Source organism: Pteropus vampyrus, unplaced genomic scaffold (assembly GCF_000151845.1).
Source record: "Pteropus vampyrus isolate Shadow unplaced genomic scaffold, Pvam_2.0 Scaffold399, whole genome shotgun sequence".
NCBI lineage: Eukaryota > Metazoa > Chordata > Mammalia > Chiroptera > Pteropodidae > Pteropus > Pteropus vampyrus.
This window is the reverse complement of record NW_011889180.1, coordinates 367,464-386,353: the sequence shown is the minus strand read 5'-3', so window position 1 is coordinate 386,353 and position 18,890 is coordinate 367,464. Positions and strand designations below refer to the sequence as shown.

The 18,890-nt window shown below is 59.7% G+C and overlaps 1 protein-coding gene across 3 annotated transcripts in view; it reads left to right on the top strand.

Moving 5' to 3' along the window:
* Nucleotides 1–18,890, top strand: part of VAC14 (Vac14, PIKFYVE complex component) — a 115,897-nt gene that overhangs the window by 94,025 nt on the left and 2,982 nt on the right. For 2 of the 3 annotated variants that reach the window (XM_023523639.1, XM_011380650.2), the window contains exons 15-18: nucleotides 10,743–10,917; nucleotides 12,311–12,429; nucleotides 13,618–13,697; nucleotides 15,742–15,892. In XM_023523639.1, the coding sequence (XP_023379407.1) occupies nucleotides 10,743–10,917; nucleotides 12,311–12,429; nucleotides 13,618–13,697; nucleotides 15,742–15,892 (525 nt within the window). The remainder of the gene's footprint in view (nucleotides 1–10,742; nucleotides 10,918–12,310; nucleotides 12,430–13,617; nucleotides 13,698–15,741; nucleotides 15,893–18,890) is intronic. The other variant, XM_011380651.2, reaches the window with a different exon arrangement.

The following is an 18,890-nucleotide window of genomic DNA, read 5'->3' as shown; positions in this document are numbered from 1 at the left end:
GAGGACACTTTTGGGACAAGGGGTGGTGGCTCCTCACTGAGTTGTGGAGCTGAAGTCGTGTTTATGGGACCCAGGGGCAGAGCACTGAGACTGCCACGGGAAGGCAAAGTGGCAGCCCCTGGTTGGAACCCGTCAGGGCACAGTAGCCCCCTTAGGGGAGTGTCCCACAGGAACGTGGGGTGGAAGTGCGATCACCACAACCATGAAGAAAGCCCCTTTGGGTGAGGAGTTCGGAGAGGGAGGCGTGCGGGCCTCAGCGCAGCGACCGCGTGAGCACCGCACTGCGGCGCCCAGGTCGGCGTGTGGCCTTACGGTTAGCAGGGCGGAGGTGGGGACCTGCGAGGCCTCGACAGCTGCGCTCGGTGCTGACTAAGGTGGGAGATGCTCACCGTCTGTGAATGTTTGTGGTCGGACAAGCAGCAGCGAGGAGTGATCCCGTGGCCTGGATCAAAGGCCTCGTTGGGAATAATGGGATGAAGTAACGGGAAACGTGAACAGAGCAGCTTAGTAACAGGAAGGCTGCTGGGGACGGGCCGTCCCCAAGCTGCTCCCGGGTACGAGGCATCAGCCCAGGCCGGGCTCCCTCGGCATCTGGCACTTTTGTCACTTGCCTGCCTTATTTCTCAGCTCACCCCAGTAGTTTCAATGGGGGTGCATTTCCCTTTCCTGTCCCAAGACTCTTGATCTCAAGGGACCCTGCCTGATGTCACATGCCATGGGGTGAAGGAATGTCTCTTCCCTGGACATTTAAGTTGCAGGGAATTGGAGCCCTCAGTTAGGTGGCAAGAGGGGCAAAGCCAGGGAGGAGAGGTCTGTGTACCTGTTGTGTGGCCTTGGACCGGTCCTTGGCTTCAGTTTTTTTCTCTGTCCCATGAGTGCACGGTCTGTGAGGGCCTCTGTGAGCCTGGCTGACATTGGCAGGAGCGTGGCTGGACGGGCAGGTCTGGGGCCAGCAAACGGTCTGCATGCTGCTGGCATGTGGGCCCCAAGGCAGCGTGTAGCCTCTTCACAGGCAAGACCGCCACATCAGGGAGACTGCGTGCGTCCTCGGGGGGGACCCCACTCGGGAGGGTGGGCGCACAGAGGGCACGGGTGGGAAGAAAGGGTCCATCGTGGTTCTCTCTGTCAACCCGGGAGACTCGGGGTGCAGGGCTCACGGCCTGGATTCAGAGGACCAGCAGTGGAATTAAAACCCTCCCCCCAGCCCTACCTGCCCCAGTACCCGGACTTAAGAGCTGCAGCTCCTCTCAGAGGCTTCTGGGAACCTGCTGTTGGAGTTACCCACGTAGATTCCCCACTCCCTGACCCCCGGGTCTAAATTTGGGGCTTGGCCGCAGAGCCGTGGGCACTGTTCCCAGAGTCTGCCTCCTGCCTGATCCTTGGTGACAAACCATCGCCCCAACAGGGCAGAGCTGAGTGTAGGCACAGACCAGCACTGTCCCGGCCAGGTGTGGTCAGTGCCTCCCAGCCACAGAGGTCGCCCCAGGAAGAGGATGAGGTAGAAGGAGCTGGTTTGCAGATAAGCTACCCCAGAGCCACAGGAAGGTTCTAGAGAAACTTGGGCTCTGGTCCATTAGAAGGTCCAGTGATATGTTGCCAGGGTGCCCCAAATTATCTGCCTCGCAGAAAAAGCAACATCTGAGCCTTCCGCCACCTGGGCCTGGAAGCCTTTGAGCTGGGTACATGGTGAGGCAGCGGCTGCGAGCTTGGGTGCCGGGCCAGGCTGACCAGACGGACCTTGGCAGGGCTCTAATCTGCTTCGCTCTCATTCTCTGTTAAAAGGGGACCTGTTCCATGTTGAAAGGATTTAAGATTCGTGACGCGCTCACAAATGTCTGCTGCGTGTGGCCATTATTGGGAAGGAAATGGTGATCCCTGTGACAGGAGGAGGCGGGGGCCTGAGCCCCTCTCAGGGCCTTGGCACGGCTGTCTGTTTCCTGGAGGTGATTGTCATGAAGAAATAGGATTTCCTTTAGTGACCCATCCCTTTGTCTTCATTAGCGCTGAATATTCAAAAGATGACACACTCAGAAGCCATGGGCTTCTCTACCAGGGGTTCGAGGCTTGGGGAGATGGCCTCCCCTGCCACACTCACACTGCGTCCCCCGCTGTCTTCCCACCCCAGCCCGGTCCTCCCAACACTGCCTTTTCCTCCAGAGCCTAGCACACCACAGCCAAGTGTCCAGGGTCCTCTCTGCTTGTCTCCTGGTGTCCCCATTCCCTCCAGCATGGCGGCCGTGCCTCTGCTATCTGACCTGCATCCATCCATATTCTAGGACATCTCCATGTGGGCCAGAAGGTACAGCCTCTTTCCTGAGACACATACCTCGACCTTGTCTATAAATCAGACACCTGCCGAATCCCCTCAGAGACCCCTCCTTTCACATTCTGCAAGTGCTGCAGCCAGAACCAGACGTCCGCAGAAACCCCATGCATGGTTCACAGCCACCTGGCTCCGTGGGCCGCTGAGCATGCAGTTCCACATGAGAGCTGAATTTCAGCACCCAAGTGGTCTAGGCCACCTTGCCCCTCCTGGCAATTACTTTTCTGTTCCACGAACATTCTTCTCCCTGTTGCCCACAGAGGCCCGACCCTGGGCCAGGCCCGATGAGGTTTCCAGCACATCCTGCCTTGTTTGGGGAGCCCAAGTCGAGAAAGGAGACACACGCACATGAGTGTCAGGAGCTGGAGCTCAGGAGTGGGGAGGGCCGTGCGGAGCTTGGGGATGCAGGTCATGGGGAACTTAGCAGCAGGGGTGAAGGGCCCTCCCAGGGGTCAGGACAGGGACAGCTTGAGCAAAGGCCGGCAGGGGACTAGAAAGGTGCCTTTGAATGGACAATGGGGGATGAGCTTAGCCAGGTTGCTAAGAGCACATGGAATTCGAGGCCAACTAGGTCAGCTGGGCCATGCACAGAAGATGGCTTCTGTCCCGGGGAACAGGCAGAGCCCCTTATGTGGCAGGAAGGGCCACCTGACCACCTGGGCAGTGGAGGAAGTGGGTCACCTCTCATGGCTCTGCCCCACTCTCACTTTGGTCCCCAGAGCAAACCCCGAACCCGGAGAGAGGGCCCGGCTTGGCCCAGGGGACCGCAGCCCCAGCTACCTCCATGAGACCCTTTGGTTTTCTTGGCCACTCCCGCCCAAGTAAGGCCTTCCCTGGAGGTCTCCAGATGAGCCCAGCACAGGTATCTGTGGCTGCCAAAGTCTGGCCATGCCACTCTTGAACAGAGGGACAGAGAGCTACATGGACAAAAGACCCCTTTCTTCTTCTGTCTCATCCCCATTATGCTGTGCCCCTCCCTCCAAGCAAGACCCAGCAGAACAAGTCTTCGTGCCTCGTCCTCCCACCCCCGTACCCCACCCCCAAGAAACTTTTAAGTCTATCAGACACATCAACTGCATTAAACATGATGAATTTTTAAGGCATGAGTTGGCAGGGTTACCATGGCTGCCTCTGCCCTGAGGGGCACACTGCCGAGGATTGATTGAAATAAATAAAACAGATTTACAGTTTTCATACTTGGGAAGCAGAGAGCTGGAAGGGAAGAGGAGCGAGGGGGAGGGTGGGAGGAGGATCCGGTGAAACCCAGAGCTTTCTGAACTTCAGATGGGAGGGCACTCCCTCCTCCCCCACCCTAATGTTACACTGACCCGAAAGCTGCCTTCTCTTTAAATTCCTAAAGGATCCCAGCTGTCAGGCAGGGACAAGGCCAGGAGGGTCCTTTTCCCGTGGGAATGGCTCTGGGCCCTTGTATTTTTTGTACTTGACATCAGGCCGCACTTAGAGCCATGAGCTATGAGACTATATGCATCTCTCAGGGAGGCCTGTGTCCCGTTGGCCACTGAGAGGACCTGGGCATCAGCTAGTAGCCAAAGGAGAGACGAGTGGGGCCTGGCTGTCCATGCATAGTGTCGGCCTGGTCAGGACACAAGCAGCAGGCAGCTGGGGATGGATGGGGAAGGCAGCCAGGCTAGAGGGAGAGGAGGAGGGCTCCGAGCGGGAACAGCTCAGGAGAGGCAGCAGGCGATTCGGCCCTGCCCTCAGGAATGCCTGGACGAGAGGTGCCTGAAGCTCGTCGCCCACCTTCCGGTCAGCCCAGCCCTGAGCCCAGCTTGTAGAGGGTCATGGACCGTGCCTCGCCCTGAGCTCTCACGGACAGCATCCAGGCGCAGCCTCTGAGGAGGAGCTCGAACCAGGACTCCGTGTCCTGTCATCCCTCAGAGCCCCCGCTTAGCAACGTTCTCTGCAGCAGAGCTGGCCGTGGCCAGCTGGAGAGCACAGCAGACCGCCCACCTCATCCTTCACCCCAGTCCACACCACCCACCGAAGAGCTGAGCTCGCAGGCCCCGTGAGGCCGGAGAGCTGGACCTGCCTGGTGGGAGCTGGGAGGTGCCAGGTGTCCTGACTCTGGGGGCGTAGGAGGAAAGGCATGAAGGGCCAGGTGGGGGCGTCTGTAACTGTCTAGGGCAGTTCTAGGAGATGACACAGACCTTCCTGTGTCGGGGAAGCCATTCGTCAGGCCCAGCACAACAGGAGGCGCCATGCGAAATCACCCACATGCCTGCCTCTCAAGCGGTGCTAACGTGGTGCGATTCCCGGGGATCCGGACGGGCCCCTTGATCACACGGGGGGCGGCATTAAATAAAGAGCTGGGTGCACCCGCTCACCCTGGAGTTTGACAGCCGAGACATCCTGAATTCTCTGCTCCTCACAGGACAGTCAGTGCCGAGAGGAGGGTGCGCGTCGAAGCAGGACTGGCCCGCGTCAGTAGCAGCCGGGGAGATTGGGGTGGGAGGTGGGCTCCCCCCGCCTCTACGCTCTTCTCTCAACATTGGCATCTCTTGCCACTCAAGTAGGTTGAGGTCGAGTCTCTCCCCACCAGGCCAGCTGTTTCTGTGCCCCGTGCTGGGGGCTGCCTCTTGGTGTGGTCAGATTAATGCTTGGGACAGTCAGGAAGGGGACAGACCTGGGAGGAAATGATCATGCCAGCCTCCCCTTCCCTTAACTTCTCTGTAGGCACCATGTCCCCTTTCCACGTCCCTGTTCAGTGACTGTGGGCCGACTCGCCAGTGGGGCTCTGAGGGCCAGATGGGTCGCATTCCTGGGCCCTCCGAGCTGAGCAGCTCTCATCTCAGGCATCCCTGTCCTGAGTCAGAGTATCATCTGCTGCTGCCTTTTGTCTCTTAAAAAGGCCAGGCCCAAGGAAGGAGTGGGGAGGAGAGAGGAGGGCAGCAGCTCGCTTCCCCAGCCCACCCTCAGCTCTGGGCTCGGTGTCAGAACAGGCAGGGGTGTCAGCATGCCCTTACTTGGTAATGGAGCCAGAGGAGAGCCCCAGAAGGCCAGCGCAAGCATCTTGCAAGTGGCCCAGGGACCTGGGAAGGGTCGGCTGACAGTGAAGGCAGGGAGGCTGTTTCTGTCCATGGTAACTTTGCTGGTCCTGTTTTGGGAGGGTGCAGGGAAGTGGGGTCCTAGAAAGGAATTTTAGGTCTTCCCCAGAGCCTCGTGGCAAAGTCCGGAATCCCCAGAGCACACACCCAGGGAACCAGAATACTTCTTCCCCAAGAAGGGCACCCACGCTCAGGCTCTGGAGCCTACCCCTCGGTGGGGCCCCTGCTCTTGCAGCTGGGACTGGCTCCTTCTGCTGGGGGCTCCCAGCTCTCCCCCATCCTTTGCCCCCACCTCTGTGCCAGGCCATGCCCTTCCCCCAGGCCCTTGGGTTGTATCGATCCCAAAAGGAACTGCTCACACTCCCTTTTCGCCACCCGCTACCAAGACTGTGTTCTCAATGCTGAGCCCTGGCCTCCCCGCCCTGCCCGGGCCCCCAGGGTGGACTCCTGCAGGAGCAGGGGCTGGCCAGGGAGGGAGAGGCAGCCCCCACCTTATACCATCGGACAGCAGTGTCCAGCAGCACCTCTCCTGTCTGCCCACAGCCTGCATGGGGGCCCAAAGCCACTGGGCACGTGTTGTCCTCCAAGCTTGGCTCTGCCTGAGTTAGTAGCCTGTCCAGGTCCCTGGAAGAGAAGCAGCATGTGGCCCCTCTCCCACACCCAGGACAGGGTGAAAACCTGGCGGAGACCAGCCTCTGCCCAGGCCTTTCTACCAGGAGATGGGCAGCAGCCGTTGCCTCATGGGCAGGCCTTCTCCTGCCCAGTCTGGCCTCAGGGCGTGACTGGCCAGTCTGGAGCCAGTCGACACCTTCTTCCTTCCACCCACTCTGGCCCACATATCACCTAAAGCAGGGGCTGTGGGTGGGGACTCAGGAGAGCACTGTCCACCATGGCGCAGCACTGAGGCTGGTGGCCATTCGAAGCTGGAGTCTGGGGCACAGTGGCTGCTTGGCCAGAGTTATCGTTTGAAGCGGGCAGTGACACGAAGCTCACATCGGCTTGGCAAGTGTGGCATGGCTTCTTCAAGGCAGGCTCTGCTGCAGAGTGCCTTCCCCTGGCCCCGGTGTGGCCTTGGCCTTTCGAGGCCACTCCAAAGAAGGCAGCGTCATCGCAATCCAGTAGGGAAAGTAGCAGTCCTTCTCTTGGGTCCTGGGGGCTTCAGAGCAGGCTGAAGACAGCTTACTCCTCTGAGAGCCTCTTGTGTGTGACAGACCAAAGAGAACGGTCTCCCCTACCCGCTCCTTCCCCACCCCACCCCCTCCCCCGCATGAACCCGGGCCTGTAGTAAGGGAACAGCTGTCCCGGCCAGCAGCAGGAGGCTCGAGAGGAAGGCAGAGCCCCATCCCCGCGGTCTCCGGCCTGAACGTGGAGGGCTCGGGGCACACGCACGGACTCCTGCCCAACTCCTGCCCGAAGGTGGATGTGCCCTGCCAGACGCCATCCAGATTCCCTCCTGCCCCACCTCTCTGCTCTGTCCCTAAGCATCTTCCAAGCCATTGTCTCATGATGAATAGTGCTTTAATATGGGTATTAAAAATACGGACAAATGTTTAATGCTTGCAAGCTGTGTTCCATTGTGGATGCTCTACTTGAGAGCCAGGCAGGCAGCTCAAGCCAGGCTGAGCCTCGACAGAGAAGTGATGACGCAGCAGCCCTGCTTGGCAGCAGCCATCTGCCAGCCCCACCAGGCGGGGACAGCCCCCAGTGCCCGCTTATGGTGGGCACTGAGCAGGCAGAGCAGTGCAGAGGGCTCAGGTTCTGGAAGTCAACTCTTCTGGGTCTGGATCTTCCCTTCCTTGTGCCCTGGTTGGTGGTGTGACTGGTGGCAGAGTCCCCTGCGTGGGGGTAATAGTACCCCCTGACCAGGGTTGTGTGAGGACCTGGCAGAGGGTCTCCCAGGCCTCCCTGGGCAGGGCAGCCAGGCCCTGAGTGATAAGGATGAAGATGAAACCTCACTGCAGCTGTTCTCTGCAGACCGGGGCGTGCGTAGCGTGCAGGGACTCGCCCGGGCTACAGAGGGGTATGCTGGAGCGGGGCCTAAGAATGTCTCCGGGCCTGTCCATGAAACCTTTGATGGACAGGCACATAGCTCTGCCGCTCAGTAACACTCGACAGTAGTTACCGAGCAGCTGCTGCACGCCAAGCCCGCTCCTTGGTATGAGGGACACAAGGGTCACAGACAAGGCCTTGCCCTTTGCAGCTCACGTTCTAGTGGGAGAGACAACCGTGGACCTAGTAAACGATTCCATCAGCCTGATACCTGGGGTAGTGAGGACCGCCCAGAAAGAACCATGACTTTCCTTGGGGAGGAGAGTGTGCATTGGACGGAGGCCTCTCCCAGGACTCGAGGTAGCAGCTGAGACCTCTGTGGCTGGAAGGAGCCCACCACGTGCCAGTCCCTAAGCAGAAAGCAGAGTCAGGAACAAGAAAAGGACAAGAGGCCAGCACATCACGAGTAAACGGGGAGTTGGAAGAGCTGAGGTCGGAGAGGAATTGACCAGAGAGTGTAGGATCCTGGAGCCATGATGAGGAGCTGGGTTTTATTCAGATCCAGTGGAAAGCCACCGGGGAGTGCCACGCTCTGATTAGCACTTGAGGAGTGTCCCAGTTGGTGCGTGGAAGGTGGATTCTGGGGTGAGAGAAGAGGCAGGGAGACTGATGAGAAGCTGACCTGGAGTTGACGAGGCAAGAGATGGCAGAGGGCCCAGGACGGGGGGCCCTGAGACAGGGCCAGGAGGAAGCAGGATGTGCCCGAAGGCAGAGACCCCCCGACTTGCAGTGGACCGGACACAGGGGATCAAGGACGACCCCCTGGTTTAGGCTGGAACAGCCGGGTGGGCAGTGATGCCAGTTCCCGAGACGGAGAAAGCCGGGGGCCCAAGTCTAGGGTGAAAGCAAAGTTGTGAGGTGCGCCCTGCCACGTCTGAAATGCCTGTCAGGCAGCCGTGCAGCTGTCCCATCCAGAGCTCAGTGCGGGCCCCAAAGGCGCACATGGGAGCCACTGATTTACAGACAGTTTTGAAAATACTCGTGGGACCAGATGCGACCACAAAGAGACGCAGACTAGAGAGCGAGCAGGAGCGGCCACAGCACTGGAGCAGGAGCAGTTGGCGAGGAGAGCGTGGTGTCACTAGTGGCAAGAGGAGCATTTGCAGAAAACCGCCGTCCGTGACCACCTGCGACAGTCGGTGCTCCCGGGTTCTTAGGGACTCCCAGAGGCCTTGGAGCCCTCCTCCGCACGGGCCCCCACCTCGCCTGTCCCTCCACACCCTCCCCAGCCTTCCCCACGTGACAGCGCCGCCCCTGCCTCCGCCGCTGCAGGTCCCCACCTGCCTGTGGTCCCTGGAGGTGCTGCCTGGCAGCAGCCTCAGCTGTTAGCCTCTGTCATGGAGACGGCAGCAGCTGCAGGCGACGGGCACTTGTGACCATTTGTTAGCATGCTTTCCTTCCTCCCCAGCCCGCTCTTCTGGAACATTTCTCTCCCACAGCCCTGGAGACGGGGCTCATCTAGGGGCGGGAGGACCGGGAGGGGACAGGAAGTGCTATCTGCTCTCCGCCAAAGGACCAGGCTTCCTCTTGTGAGCTGGCTATCATCCCCACCCGTGGTGTCAACGGGGTGCCCGACCAGGGGTCCCATTTGCCATATACTGTGCACCCCACACAAGTTGTTGCTAGTCTGGGCCGCAGCCCTCTGAGCAGCCCCTGTCATACAGGTAGCGATTGCCCCCATTTGGGAGGTGAAGACATTGTTGCATAGACTTTGGGTCACCAGGCTCTAGAGCCTTTGTCTGCCACCCCCTCCCCGCCACCTACCCAAACCAGGCGATAGCAGAGCCCTGGCGGCCACCTCTCCCCGCACACCTCATCCCTTCAACTGCCTTGTTTCGATTTCTCCAGCCGTCTCTTGCCTGAGTCTGCTGGTTCTGGCTGGGCCTAGGCTGGAGCCAGCCTGCCCTCTGTTTGTGCTTCGTGGTTTGGCCTCCCTGCTACCAGATGCTCTGGGGTTTATCCGGGCCTGGGGTGGTGAAGGATCTTCTCCAGCCTGGCCCCAAGGCACGGTGGATAATCAGAGGGAAGCAGGAAACCAGTCCCTGGTAATGCTGAGTTTACTGAGTTCAGTGACCTGGAATGGACGTGTTTCAGGCATCTTGGCTCCAAATATGGCTCATGTCATTACTCAGCACACAAGACCTTAGACCTCAGACCCTTGTCCCCACCAGCCCCAGGCCAAGTCTGTGGTGCTTCCTCTGAGCAGAGAGTAGGAATTCAGGCAGACGAATGGGAGACGGGGCACTGTGCTGGCACCAGCACCCGCAGTCAGGAGAGCTCTTGGGCCACCCCATCCTCCTCACTAGCCACTTGCCCACTCAAGTGCAGCTCCTCCCTGCATCTTTCTCCGTTGGCAGGAACCTTGGGGAGCCCGGACTCCCAACAGGGGATCCTGCTCATCCCCTCAAGGCCAGGCCTTTGGGGGACCAGAGGCAAACTCAGGTCAATGGGCTTCCTCTAGCCTGTCCTTGAGACCCACCTGTTAACTGTTTACGTCACCTTGCCCCAGAGACCCTGGAAAAACTGTTTTTCTTCATTCCTTGTGTTCCCTGTTTTCATTTTTATAAAATAGGGACTCCTTTCCACCAAGCCCTACTAACCCCCCGCCCCCACCCCCTGCAAGACTCTCAGTAGAGCAGAGACAGTGGAAAGGAGAAGTGGCCCTGACTAATCTGTGGCCTCGGTCAAGTCACTTTGCCTCCCAGCGCCAGCACTTCATCTGAACAGCAAAGCTAAGGCTCAGGGTTATCTGAAGGTTCATTCATCCCACAAATGCCTCCTGAGCCCCCGCTACCTGCCGGCACCACTCCAGACTGGGATGAGGGTGCGGCCATGAACAGCCAAACAAGTTCCTGACTCCAGAGGGCTCTTGTGACCAGCTGTGTAGAATTTGTCAAATGAAGATGAGGTCTCTCCGGAAAAGTAAAGCCAGGGAGGGGGCGAGGAGCGCCATGGCGTATGAGAGATTGGGAAGGTAGCTCAGGGTCTTGTGACCGGTGACTGTCCGCAGCCAGAGGCCCGGCTGCTTCTCTCAGAACTCTGCTTCTTGGCCCGGGGAAGAGTTGGGGGATAAATAAAGTCTACAGGGCTCTGCAGTTGTTGGGCCACAGACAGTTGTTTGGGGAGGCATGAAGCCAGGCCCACCATGGGCAGCACCCCAATGTCCCCTGACAGGCCTCAGAGCTGAGAATCCCACACCAGGCCCAGGAAAAAGCAGGTATGCTCGGGATGCTGAAAGGTCAGGGAGAAGAGTCCTAAGGTGAGGCCCAGAGGCTTCTGTAACTTTTGCTTTGCCTGCTTTCCAGGCAGCTCTGCCTACTGCTGAACGCAGAGAACATCTTTCACTCGATGGCAGACATCCTGCTCCGAGAGGAGGACCTCAAGTTCGCGTCGACCATGGTCCACACCCTCAACACCATCCTGCTCACCTCCACAGAGCTCTTCCAGCTGAGAAACCAGCTCAAGGACCTGAAGACTCTGGTACTAGTGCCCACGGGCTCTGGCCCGGGTTTAGTCCCACAGGCACATGGGCATCCGGCTGTTCACCCTCAGCCCCTGGAGGAGGTGGGATGAAATTGGAGATATCCCCGGTCCGGTGTAAACTACAGATGCCCTGAGGAGCTGCGTGTAAGCGCCAGCCGTGGGAGTGAGTTGCGGCTGGTTTCCTTGGAGCCAGCGTGCAGGGCTCTGCCCACAGAGGCTCTGTGCTCTAGGGTCCCCGCGCCCTCCCCGACCCGTTACAGGCTGTGGCTCCTCCACTCGCCGACCCCTCGCACGCAGAGTGGGTTCAGTGATGGGCCCCAACAGGGTTGTGCCCTCTATGCGATGCCACCCCGTCAGGGTCAGGCCTCCAGGAGGTCAAGGGTCACGGCTCTCCCCGCCCTCTTCCTTGGCCCCTCTCCCACAGCTAGACACATCTGTCTCACGTGCCCTGTTGGAAGGCAGGGTGTCACAGTACTGCGTGGCCCAGGCTTTGGGTGAGGACCGACCAAGGCTGGCCAGAGGACAGGGAGGTGCTTACCATCCTTCCGTCCTGCTCTGAGGGACATGCTTAAAGTCTCACTCAACCTGGGAAAGGGGGCTGAGCTGCGGAGGGCCTCCAAGAGTGGCACCATCCTGGATGTGCCAGCGGATCCAGGGGTTTTGTTCTCCAGCCTGGGCTGTGGCCACCACCCCCACACTCCCCTTCCCGGCTCAGACTCTGCCTCCGCCCCCTTACAGAGAGTCTCAAGGGCATCCAAGCCTGGGCTGAGGGCATCTAGGGCCAAGCATCCCGGAATGATCTAGGCCACACCCCTGCCTCTTTCCTGTGGTTCCTTTCAGACATTCGCAGAGGCCTTAAGAATTTTCCTCAGGGCAGGGGCTCCCCCGAATGTGGGCTCAGCTCCCAGGCTGGTTCCCAAGTGCAAGGTGGGCCACATAGGAGGGCGGGGCGCTGCAGGGAGAGCCTGGGGCCTGAGGAAACACCCTCCCCACCCGTACTGTGCCCTCCCCTCACCCCACTGTCGCACCCCTCCCAACCCCGCAGGGTCTTGCGGGGTACAATTACCGTTATTTGCCGAGGGCAGAAGTGCCAGCACACAGGACAGGCTCGTTCACGACCAGGCCCTGCCGCCACCACCACGTGGCTCTGTGGGACCGGGAGTAATGACAGGGTCTGAGGAGGAGCTGTCAGCGTTTCCTTTGTGACAGCTTGTTCCCAACTGGGCTGCCAAACAGCTCGGGTGCTGAGCTAGCTCCTGGCACTTTGGAAGGGCCCTGGGTCTTGGGATGTGGCCCTTCCCTCTCAGGTCCCCACATGGACCCCTGGCGGGGAAGAGCCGGTAGGGAGGACGGGATGGGTCTGTTAACTGCTCGTACCTCTCTCTCTTAGGAGAGCCAGAACCTGTTCTGCTGCCTGTACCGTTCTTGGTGCCACAACCCAGTCACCACGGTGTCCCTCTGCTTCCTCACCCAGAACTATCGGCACGCCTACGACCTCATCCAGAAGTTGTATCCTTCGCTCTCACTGCTCACTCTCATTCTGGCCTGGCGCTAGGGCCAGACGGGGACCCGGCGCTCCCTTCTCACCCATGTGGTGGGCCGACTCCCACGCTCTTGTCCCATCTCTACACTCTGCCTCCAGGTCTGATGAGACCAGGACCCATATGGGCAGGGGGAGGGGTGGATTTGCTGTCAGGTAGCAGACAGGGTTATCTGGGTCCTCGCTGAGGGAAACCCCTCCTGGAGAAACCTCATGAGTTGGAGAAGGGCTGAGAGGGCCCTCGAGGTGCGGGCACCCAGGGGAGCAGGCAGGGTGCACTCCGCTCACCGCACATTTAGCTGGACCCTGTGCTAGGTGGGCGGGAGAGGTGGTCTAGGAGCAGGGAAGGCCGTTGGACTGTCGCAGGCAGGTTTAAGTGAGGCCTGCGGGCCGGAGCTGAGGGTCGTCGGTATTGCTGGTGAGGGTATCAGAGATCTTCAGGGGCCACGGAGCCAGGGCCCAGCAGGTGCCTCCATGATCAGATTTTGTTTAAAACACTATAAAGCAAACCAGCCTCTTATGTGAATGCCTGGCATGTGGCCCTGGATTGGAGCGCTACTTAGGGTGCAAAACTGACCTCTTTCTCTGATGGGCCAGGAGCTGCAGGGGCCCTGCGGGGTCTCCCCTACGAGTCAGCCGTGGCCTCGCTTGGCTCCTTCACGCTGCCTGCTCTCCTTCCACAACCTAGATTTGCTCCTCTCGGCCACTAGTGTGACCCAGGGTCCACAGGCCACATACTGGCCACAGCTCGGACCGTGGCCCTGCTGACGGCTGTCCACTCAGGCAGGAGCAGGGACCTTTCCTGCCCAGCCCTCCCCCGCAGGCTGCAGGGCTGCGACGAGAGCCTTTCAGAGCCCAAAAGACAGAGGACAGAGCTCCCAGAGCAGAACAGGAGTGGGGACAGCTGTGCCGCTTTTCATTTAGAGGGACACAAAGGCACAGAGCAGAATAGACTAATGTCCTTCATAGGACGAATCCTGCTCAGCCAGAAGCAGGCTCTGTGCCCCGGAAGCCGGGCCCAGTGGGAGGAGGGTTCTGAGCCGCCGGGTCAGTGCCCTGGTCCCAGCTCTCCAGGTGCCCCCACCTCCAGCTGAGGAGCCTCACAAAGACAGGCTGTCATGGCCCAGTGGGCAGACTTTCCTTGACTGCCCACCCAGCGGGGACCTGGAGGTCACTGTGGATTTCCTTACAGAAGTGGACAAGCTGGTACAGCTGATCGAGTGCCCCATCTTCACATGTAAGGGCCCTGCCTCTGGCCTTCGGCCAGCCTGGAGTGAGGCAGAAGTGAAGCCACACTCAGAGGAGGGAGGGAGGGACGGAGGGAGAAATCAGTCACCCCAGGGATGCGCCAGAATGTCAAGAATGTAGGAGCAGGGACGACAGGGCCGAGGAGACCAGCCGAAGCAAGGCTGGGACATACGGATTCAGAACGCGGCTCCTGTCTGTGTTCCTCAAGGTGGGTCTCAGACACACCAGCAGTGACAGCAAAACCCACCTGAAGGTTAAAGCCATCCCTCCCCGGGGAGAACGGGAACAGTGCTGTCAGGGGACCCGGGGGGCAGCTATCTCAGAGCTGTCCCAGCTTCTCCAAGCTTGCCACCCTCCGCCCTGGCTCTCGGAAGCTGCTGGGACCCTTTGCCCCCCCCCCTCCCCCATAGGTGCTCCTGTGTGCCCAGGAGCCACACACTCATCTCTCTGCAAAACAGAGTTGGCGTTTTCTGGGAGCTGGTGGGTGAGAGCTGCCTGATTGTAACACCCAGGCTAAATGTGCAAAAGTGACAGCTGGCTGGGGCGGGCACGGCTCTTGGCGCCTCAACATACAACGCCTTCGCCCGGAGCAGGCAACTGAATGAAACTTGTGTGCTTACGGTGCGGTGGGGAGGCCAGGAGGCAGCTCTTCCTGGTGGTCCCCTTCCTGCCAGGCGAGCTGCCCAGCGCTCCCACTCTGCCAGCACCTCTGACCTGTCCAGGCTGAGCCCGTTGGTTTTCACCCCGAAGCCAAAAAGCAGATGCAGGGGCCGAGGACCCTTCCCTTGTGCCCATCCAAACAGCCAGGCACCACTCCGATAGATGCCCAGGAGACACAAGGGTGGAGGGAGCCCCTTTTCCCAGCAAAGTGCCCCAAACTAGTCCCCTGACTTGACATCTCCCTTCCCCAAGGTCCTCCCAGAGCATCCAGGCACAAGCTCCCCTGAGATCAGGTCCGTCCTGACCCGACAAAAGCCATGAGCATCTTCTCTCCAGGCCCAGGGCTTTGTTGGGGTGACAACGGCAGCACCCTGGTCCTGTCCAGTACCCATCCAAACCTGGTTTACCTCTAGACGCCACTGATGGCTGGCGTGGCCCCAGAGGCCCAGTTTCCTCAGAACCCAGAGGGGGAACTGGACTTGAAATAGGCCCACGCTTCTGCTGGAGTTGCTAGGCCTAGGGTCGACTGCTCAGGTTTCCACTGGTGGCTTCCACTACCTAGGGCAAGCAGAGGGCCTGCGGGAGACCCCCTGCTTCCTGGCTTACCCTGGCCGCGAGGCCTAGCTGCTCCATCCCCCAGCATCAGCACAGACCCTGCGCAGCTACTGCCGCTGGCTGGCATGGCCTCTCCAGAAGTGCATGTCACAAAGGGTACCCGGGACTGGGCGAGAGACACGTGAAAGTAGAAGCCAGTGACTCTCCTGGAGGGCTCAGGAGAGAAGCGTGGGACTGTTTTGTTGGGACGTGTGCTGGGCAGGACCACGGGATGCATCTCCTCCAGTCTGGCGGGGTGGCGGCAGGCCTGGCATCTGAGGTGGACTTCCCAGAGCCCCTATCAGACACTCCCGGGCTTGGTTTGTGTTTAAGCCACACACGAAAGCATTTTTCCATCCCGCCCTCCCTCAGCTCTGTCCTACTCCAGTCTTTCTTTCCAGCTCACCCTATTTATAACTCTCTTGTGCTGGCACGTGTGGAACAGACTGGGGAATCTGGTACAGTACAGGCTCCAAGCCTCCTCGTTACCGGGGAGGCTGTGAAAGTGGGGGCAGGGCACCGGGCACAGCAGCAGGTTGGGAGTCACCAGGCTGAGGAGACTGTTAGGTGGGCGGGTGGGCAGGTAGGAAGGAAGAACGATGTGATCACGGGGACAGCTAAGCCCTGCTGGAGGAGGGCCAGGCGTCTGACTGTCAAGGAGTCCCCGCCTTATTCTAAGCCACAGCCACCTGGCTGGCCCTCTCCTGGCCAGGCTAAGGTAGAGTATAGGGCAGTACCAGGCCCCTGATCCCTGACCCCTGCCCTCTGCCCTCCTGCAGATCTGCGCCTACAGCTGCTGGACGTGAAGAACAACCCGTACCTGATCAAGGCCCTCTATGGCCTGCTCATGCTGCTACCCCAGAGCAGCGCCTTCCAGCTGCTCTCGCACCGGCTGCAGTGCGTGCCCAACCCTGAGCTGCTGCAGACCGAGTGAGTGCTGGGCTGCGGACTGCTGCCTTCTGCCTTCTGCCTCCTTGGGGCATAGGCTCTGCCACCAGGCGAGGTTAAAGCCACAAGGGTCTGGCGAGGAAGGGGTGCCCAAGGGTAGCAAGGGGGCTACCAAGGGTCTCCCTGGTCTCGGCATCACACTCTCTGTCACTGTGGACCCTGTCTACCCCACGGCCATTTGCCCTTGGGCCTCATTTCCACAGCAGAACACCAGGCTGGGAGATTCTGGGAGAAGCTGGTAGGTGGGAGTGATACCTCTCCAAGCAACCAGGGTCGAGTTAATATAAAAGATCAGAGGGCATGCCAGTCACTCAGAGGCCCCCGAGAGAAACTCCAGGAGGGGGAGGCGTTCATGCCACAACTCAAAGACTGTGCCCCCAGAAAGCTGGATAGGGCCTAGTCCTCGGCCTCAGACAGCCCTCCCCTCCGTACGTGGCAGAGGCTCAGATCTGGGCCGCTGTAGACTCTGGCATTGCTAGGACCTTCCCACCCCTCCTGCATTGATGGGAGGTAGGGGCACCCCTGGCTGCACTGCTCGGGTTCTGCCCACGGGAAGAACAGGCCCTAGACACCTCCACCGAGAGGCCCAACATGGCAGCTCTGGCAGGAGGGCTGCAGGCCCTGGAGGGGTCCAGGCTCCCACCCAAACCCAATGCTGGCCCAGCCCCCAGAGCCTGTTGGGCCGTGTCTATATTTGGTAACCCTTGGAGGCTTTGCCTCATCCGCAGGCATTTGGCATCCGAGATGGAAAATTTCACTTGTCAGGTCGCCATGGAAACAAGCAGAGCCCCTGAGAAGATTTACGCTGAATGGAGCGCACCCAGCTTGCATCAGATGCCCTGTGTGTCCAAAATTCCCTCCTAGGCTGTTCAGGCCACTCGGTGGGCCTGGCGCCTCACTCCCTCGAAGGGCCTTGGGCCTTTGCCCTTGGAATGGACACAGGCAGCCTTGAGAGGGGCTTACCCAGCCCTCAGGGCCCCTGATCCGAGCCCCTGTGCCCTCCAGACCACTGGACTCAGGCTCCCACCACTCCTCCCACCCAGCCTGCTGTCTCCAGAGGCTGGGTGTGGGCACCTCACTGGCTGGCTGCCCCAGGCCGGCTGGAGAGGCTTGAGCCCACAGCAGGCGCGGTCCCCGGGCCAAGGCCCAGCTCCTGCCCACCTTGACCCTCTCTCTAAACCACAGGTCTTCAGGGCGGCAGTGTGAGGCACTGGCCCAGGTGCTCATGGTGCCACCTGGGTAATCCCCAGGGGAGCGGGGAGCAGCCATGGAGTTAGATTTGCATTTGAAGCCACACCATGCTTCAGTGGTCTCGCCTCTGCACTGACCTTTCCAACACGCAGTGGGTGTGAAGATCGCCCTGGCTGGCACTTAGGGAGGAAGGTGTGCTAGGAGGAGAGGAGGAGAGGAGGCAGGAAAGGCCGCTTCCCTGTGACCTCTGGTTCCCCCGCAAGAACTAGCCTGCCTCCCTGGGGGAGGCCTCTGGGCCAAGCCAGGGACCTTATACTGATAGGGGCAAGTCCCCTCTCCAGGCTTTGCCCACTACATCTCCTTATCTCAGAGTAGTTGGACGCTCCCTGTACGCCCCAATCAGGAAAGAGCAAGTTTGCGGAGGGAAGCTAAGAAAATGAGAACTCCCTCAGAATCTCCCGTTGTCAGTCAGGGAAGTCTCGGGACAAGGGGTTGATGCCACTGGATAGAGGAGCCTGTAGGTCAGTGGACAGTTCATAGGCCTGGGTTAAGATCTGGTCTGAGCTCTCCTGAGATTTGCTATGTGGCATCAAGCAAGCCCCACACTCTCTCTGGGCTCTTGGTGGTTCTTTTGATTTTTTTTTTAATCAGTAAATGAGCAATTAGACTAAATGGGTGCTCAAGGCTCTGCCCAGTCTTCAGGGCCCCGGATTCCCAGCCTTTCTTAGCAAGGACCTAGGCAGAGCTGTCATAGATACAGGCAGGGAGCAGTGGGTGAGGAAGGGGCCTCAAGAACAGCTGGGGGAGGGGTCAGATTGCAGGGTTGGGCACAGAGGGACAGCTCACACCCTGGAGAGGAGCTAAGGACAGTCCCAGCCTTGGGCAGGGCAGGCAGCTGGAAGACAGCATCAAGTTGCCTGACAGGCCTACAAGCAGGGAACAGCTGAGGGAGGTTCTGCGGTCCTTGCCCCTCCCTCCCTCTGTATACTCAAGGCGCCGACAGGACTAGGGGACCGTGGCCCCCCTCAGGCTCCCAGGCCACTCCCCAAAGACCATTTCTTTAATGAAGCTGGAGGGACCCACCAAAGGAAAAGCTGGTGACTCATCAGCATTATCCTAGTGACAGGTGTGTGGGTGGGTGGCAGGAGAGAGGGCCAGCTTTGGGTTCTGAAATCCCAGCTCTGCGCTGCCGGCTGGTTGTGTCCCAGTCACTCACTGCCTGAGGAGGATTGTAAACATGGAGAGAACGCGAAAGGCCTGAGCAGCAGCCATGCCCACTATAACAGGCAGGGAGAGGAGCCCGGGCCTCCACACTCAGAGGAGACCACCCCCCCTACTCCTGTGGGACCCACCCTGCTCCCAAGACCTCAGGCCAGGAAAGCTCTGCCTGAAAGGAGAGTCAGTCACTGGAGACAGGACTTTCCATGACAAGGACCCAGAGAGCAAGGTTCAGCTCATTCCTCCCCTCCCCCACCCTTACACTGGCCACATCTGTGCACATCACCTTCGGTTTGCCATCTGTTGGCATCTCCATGGAAACCGCTCATCCCAGTCCCTCCTCTGGACCTATTGCCTTGGCTTGCCAGGAATGTTGAGGGAGCAGTATACAGACCCATGGATGCCCAGCGTCAGGTGACATAGTTCAGTATTATCTCTATGGTCTTCTGTTTCCAGGCCTGGGTTAGGGTAGCATCTGGCCGTACTCTGGAGTTAGAGCTCCAAGCTCCAGGGTGTCCCTCAGCCTCCTCAGAAGCCCAGGTTGCTCCCTTGGGGCAGTGGCACCTGGGCC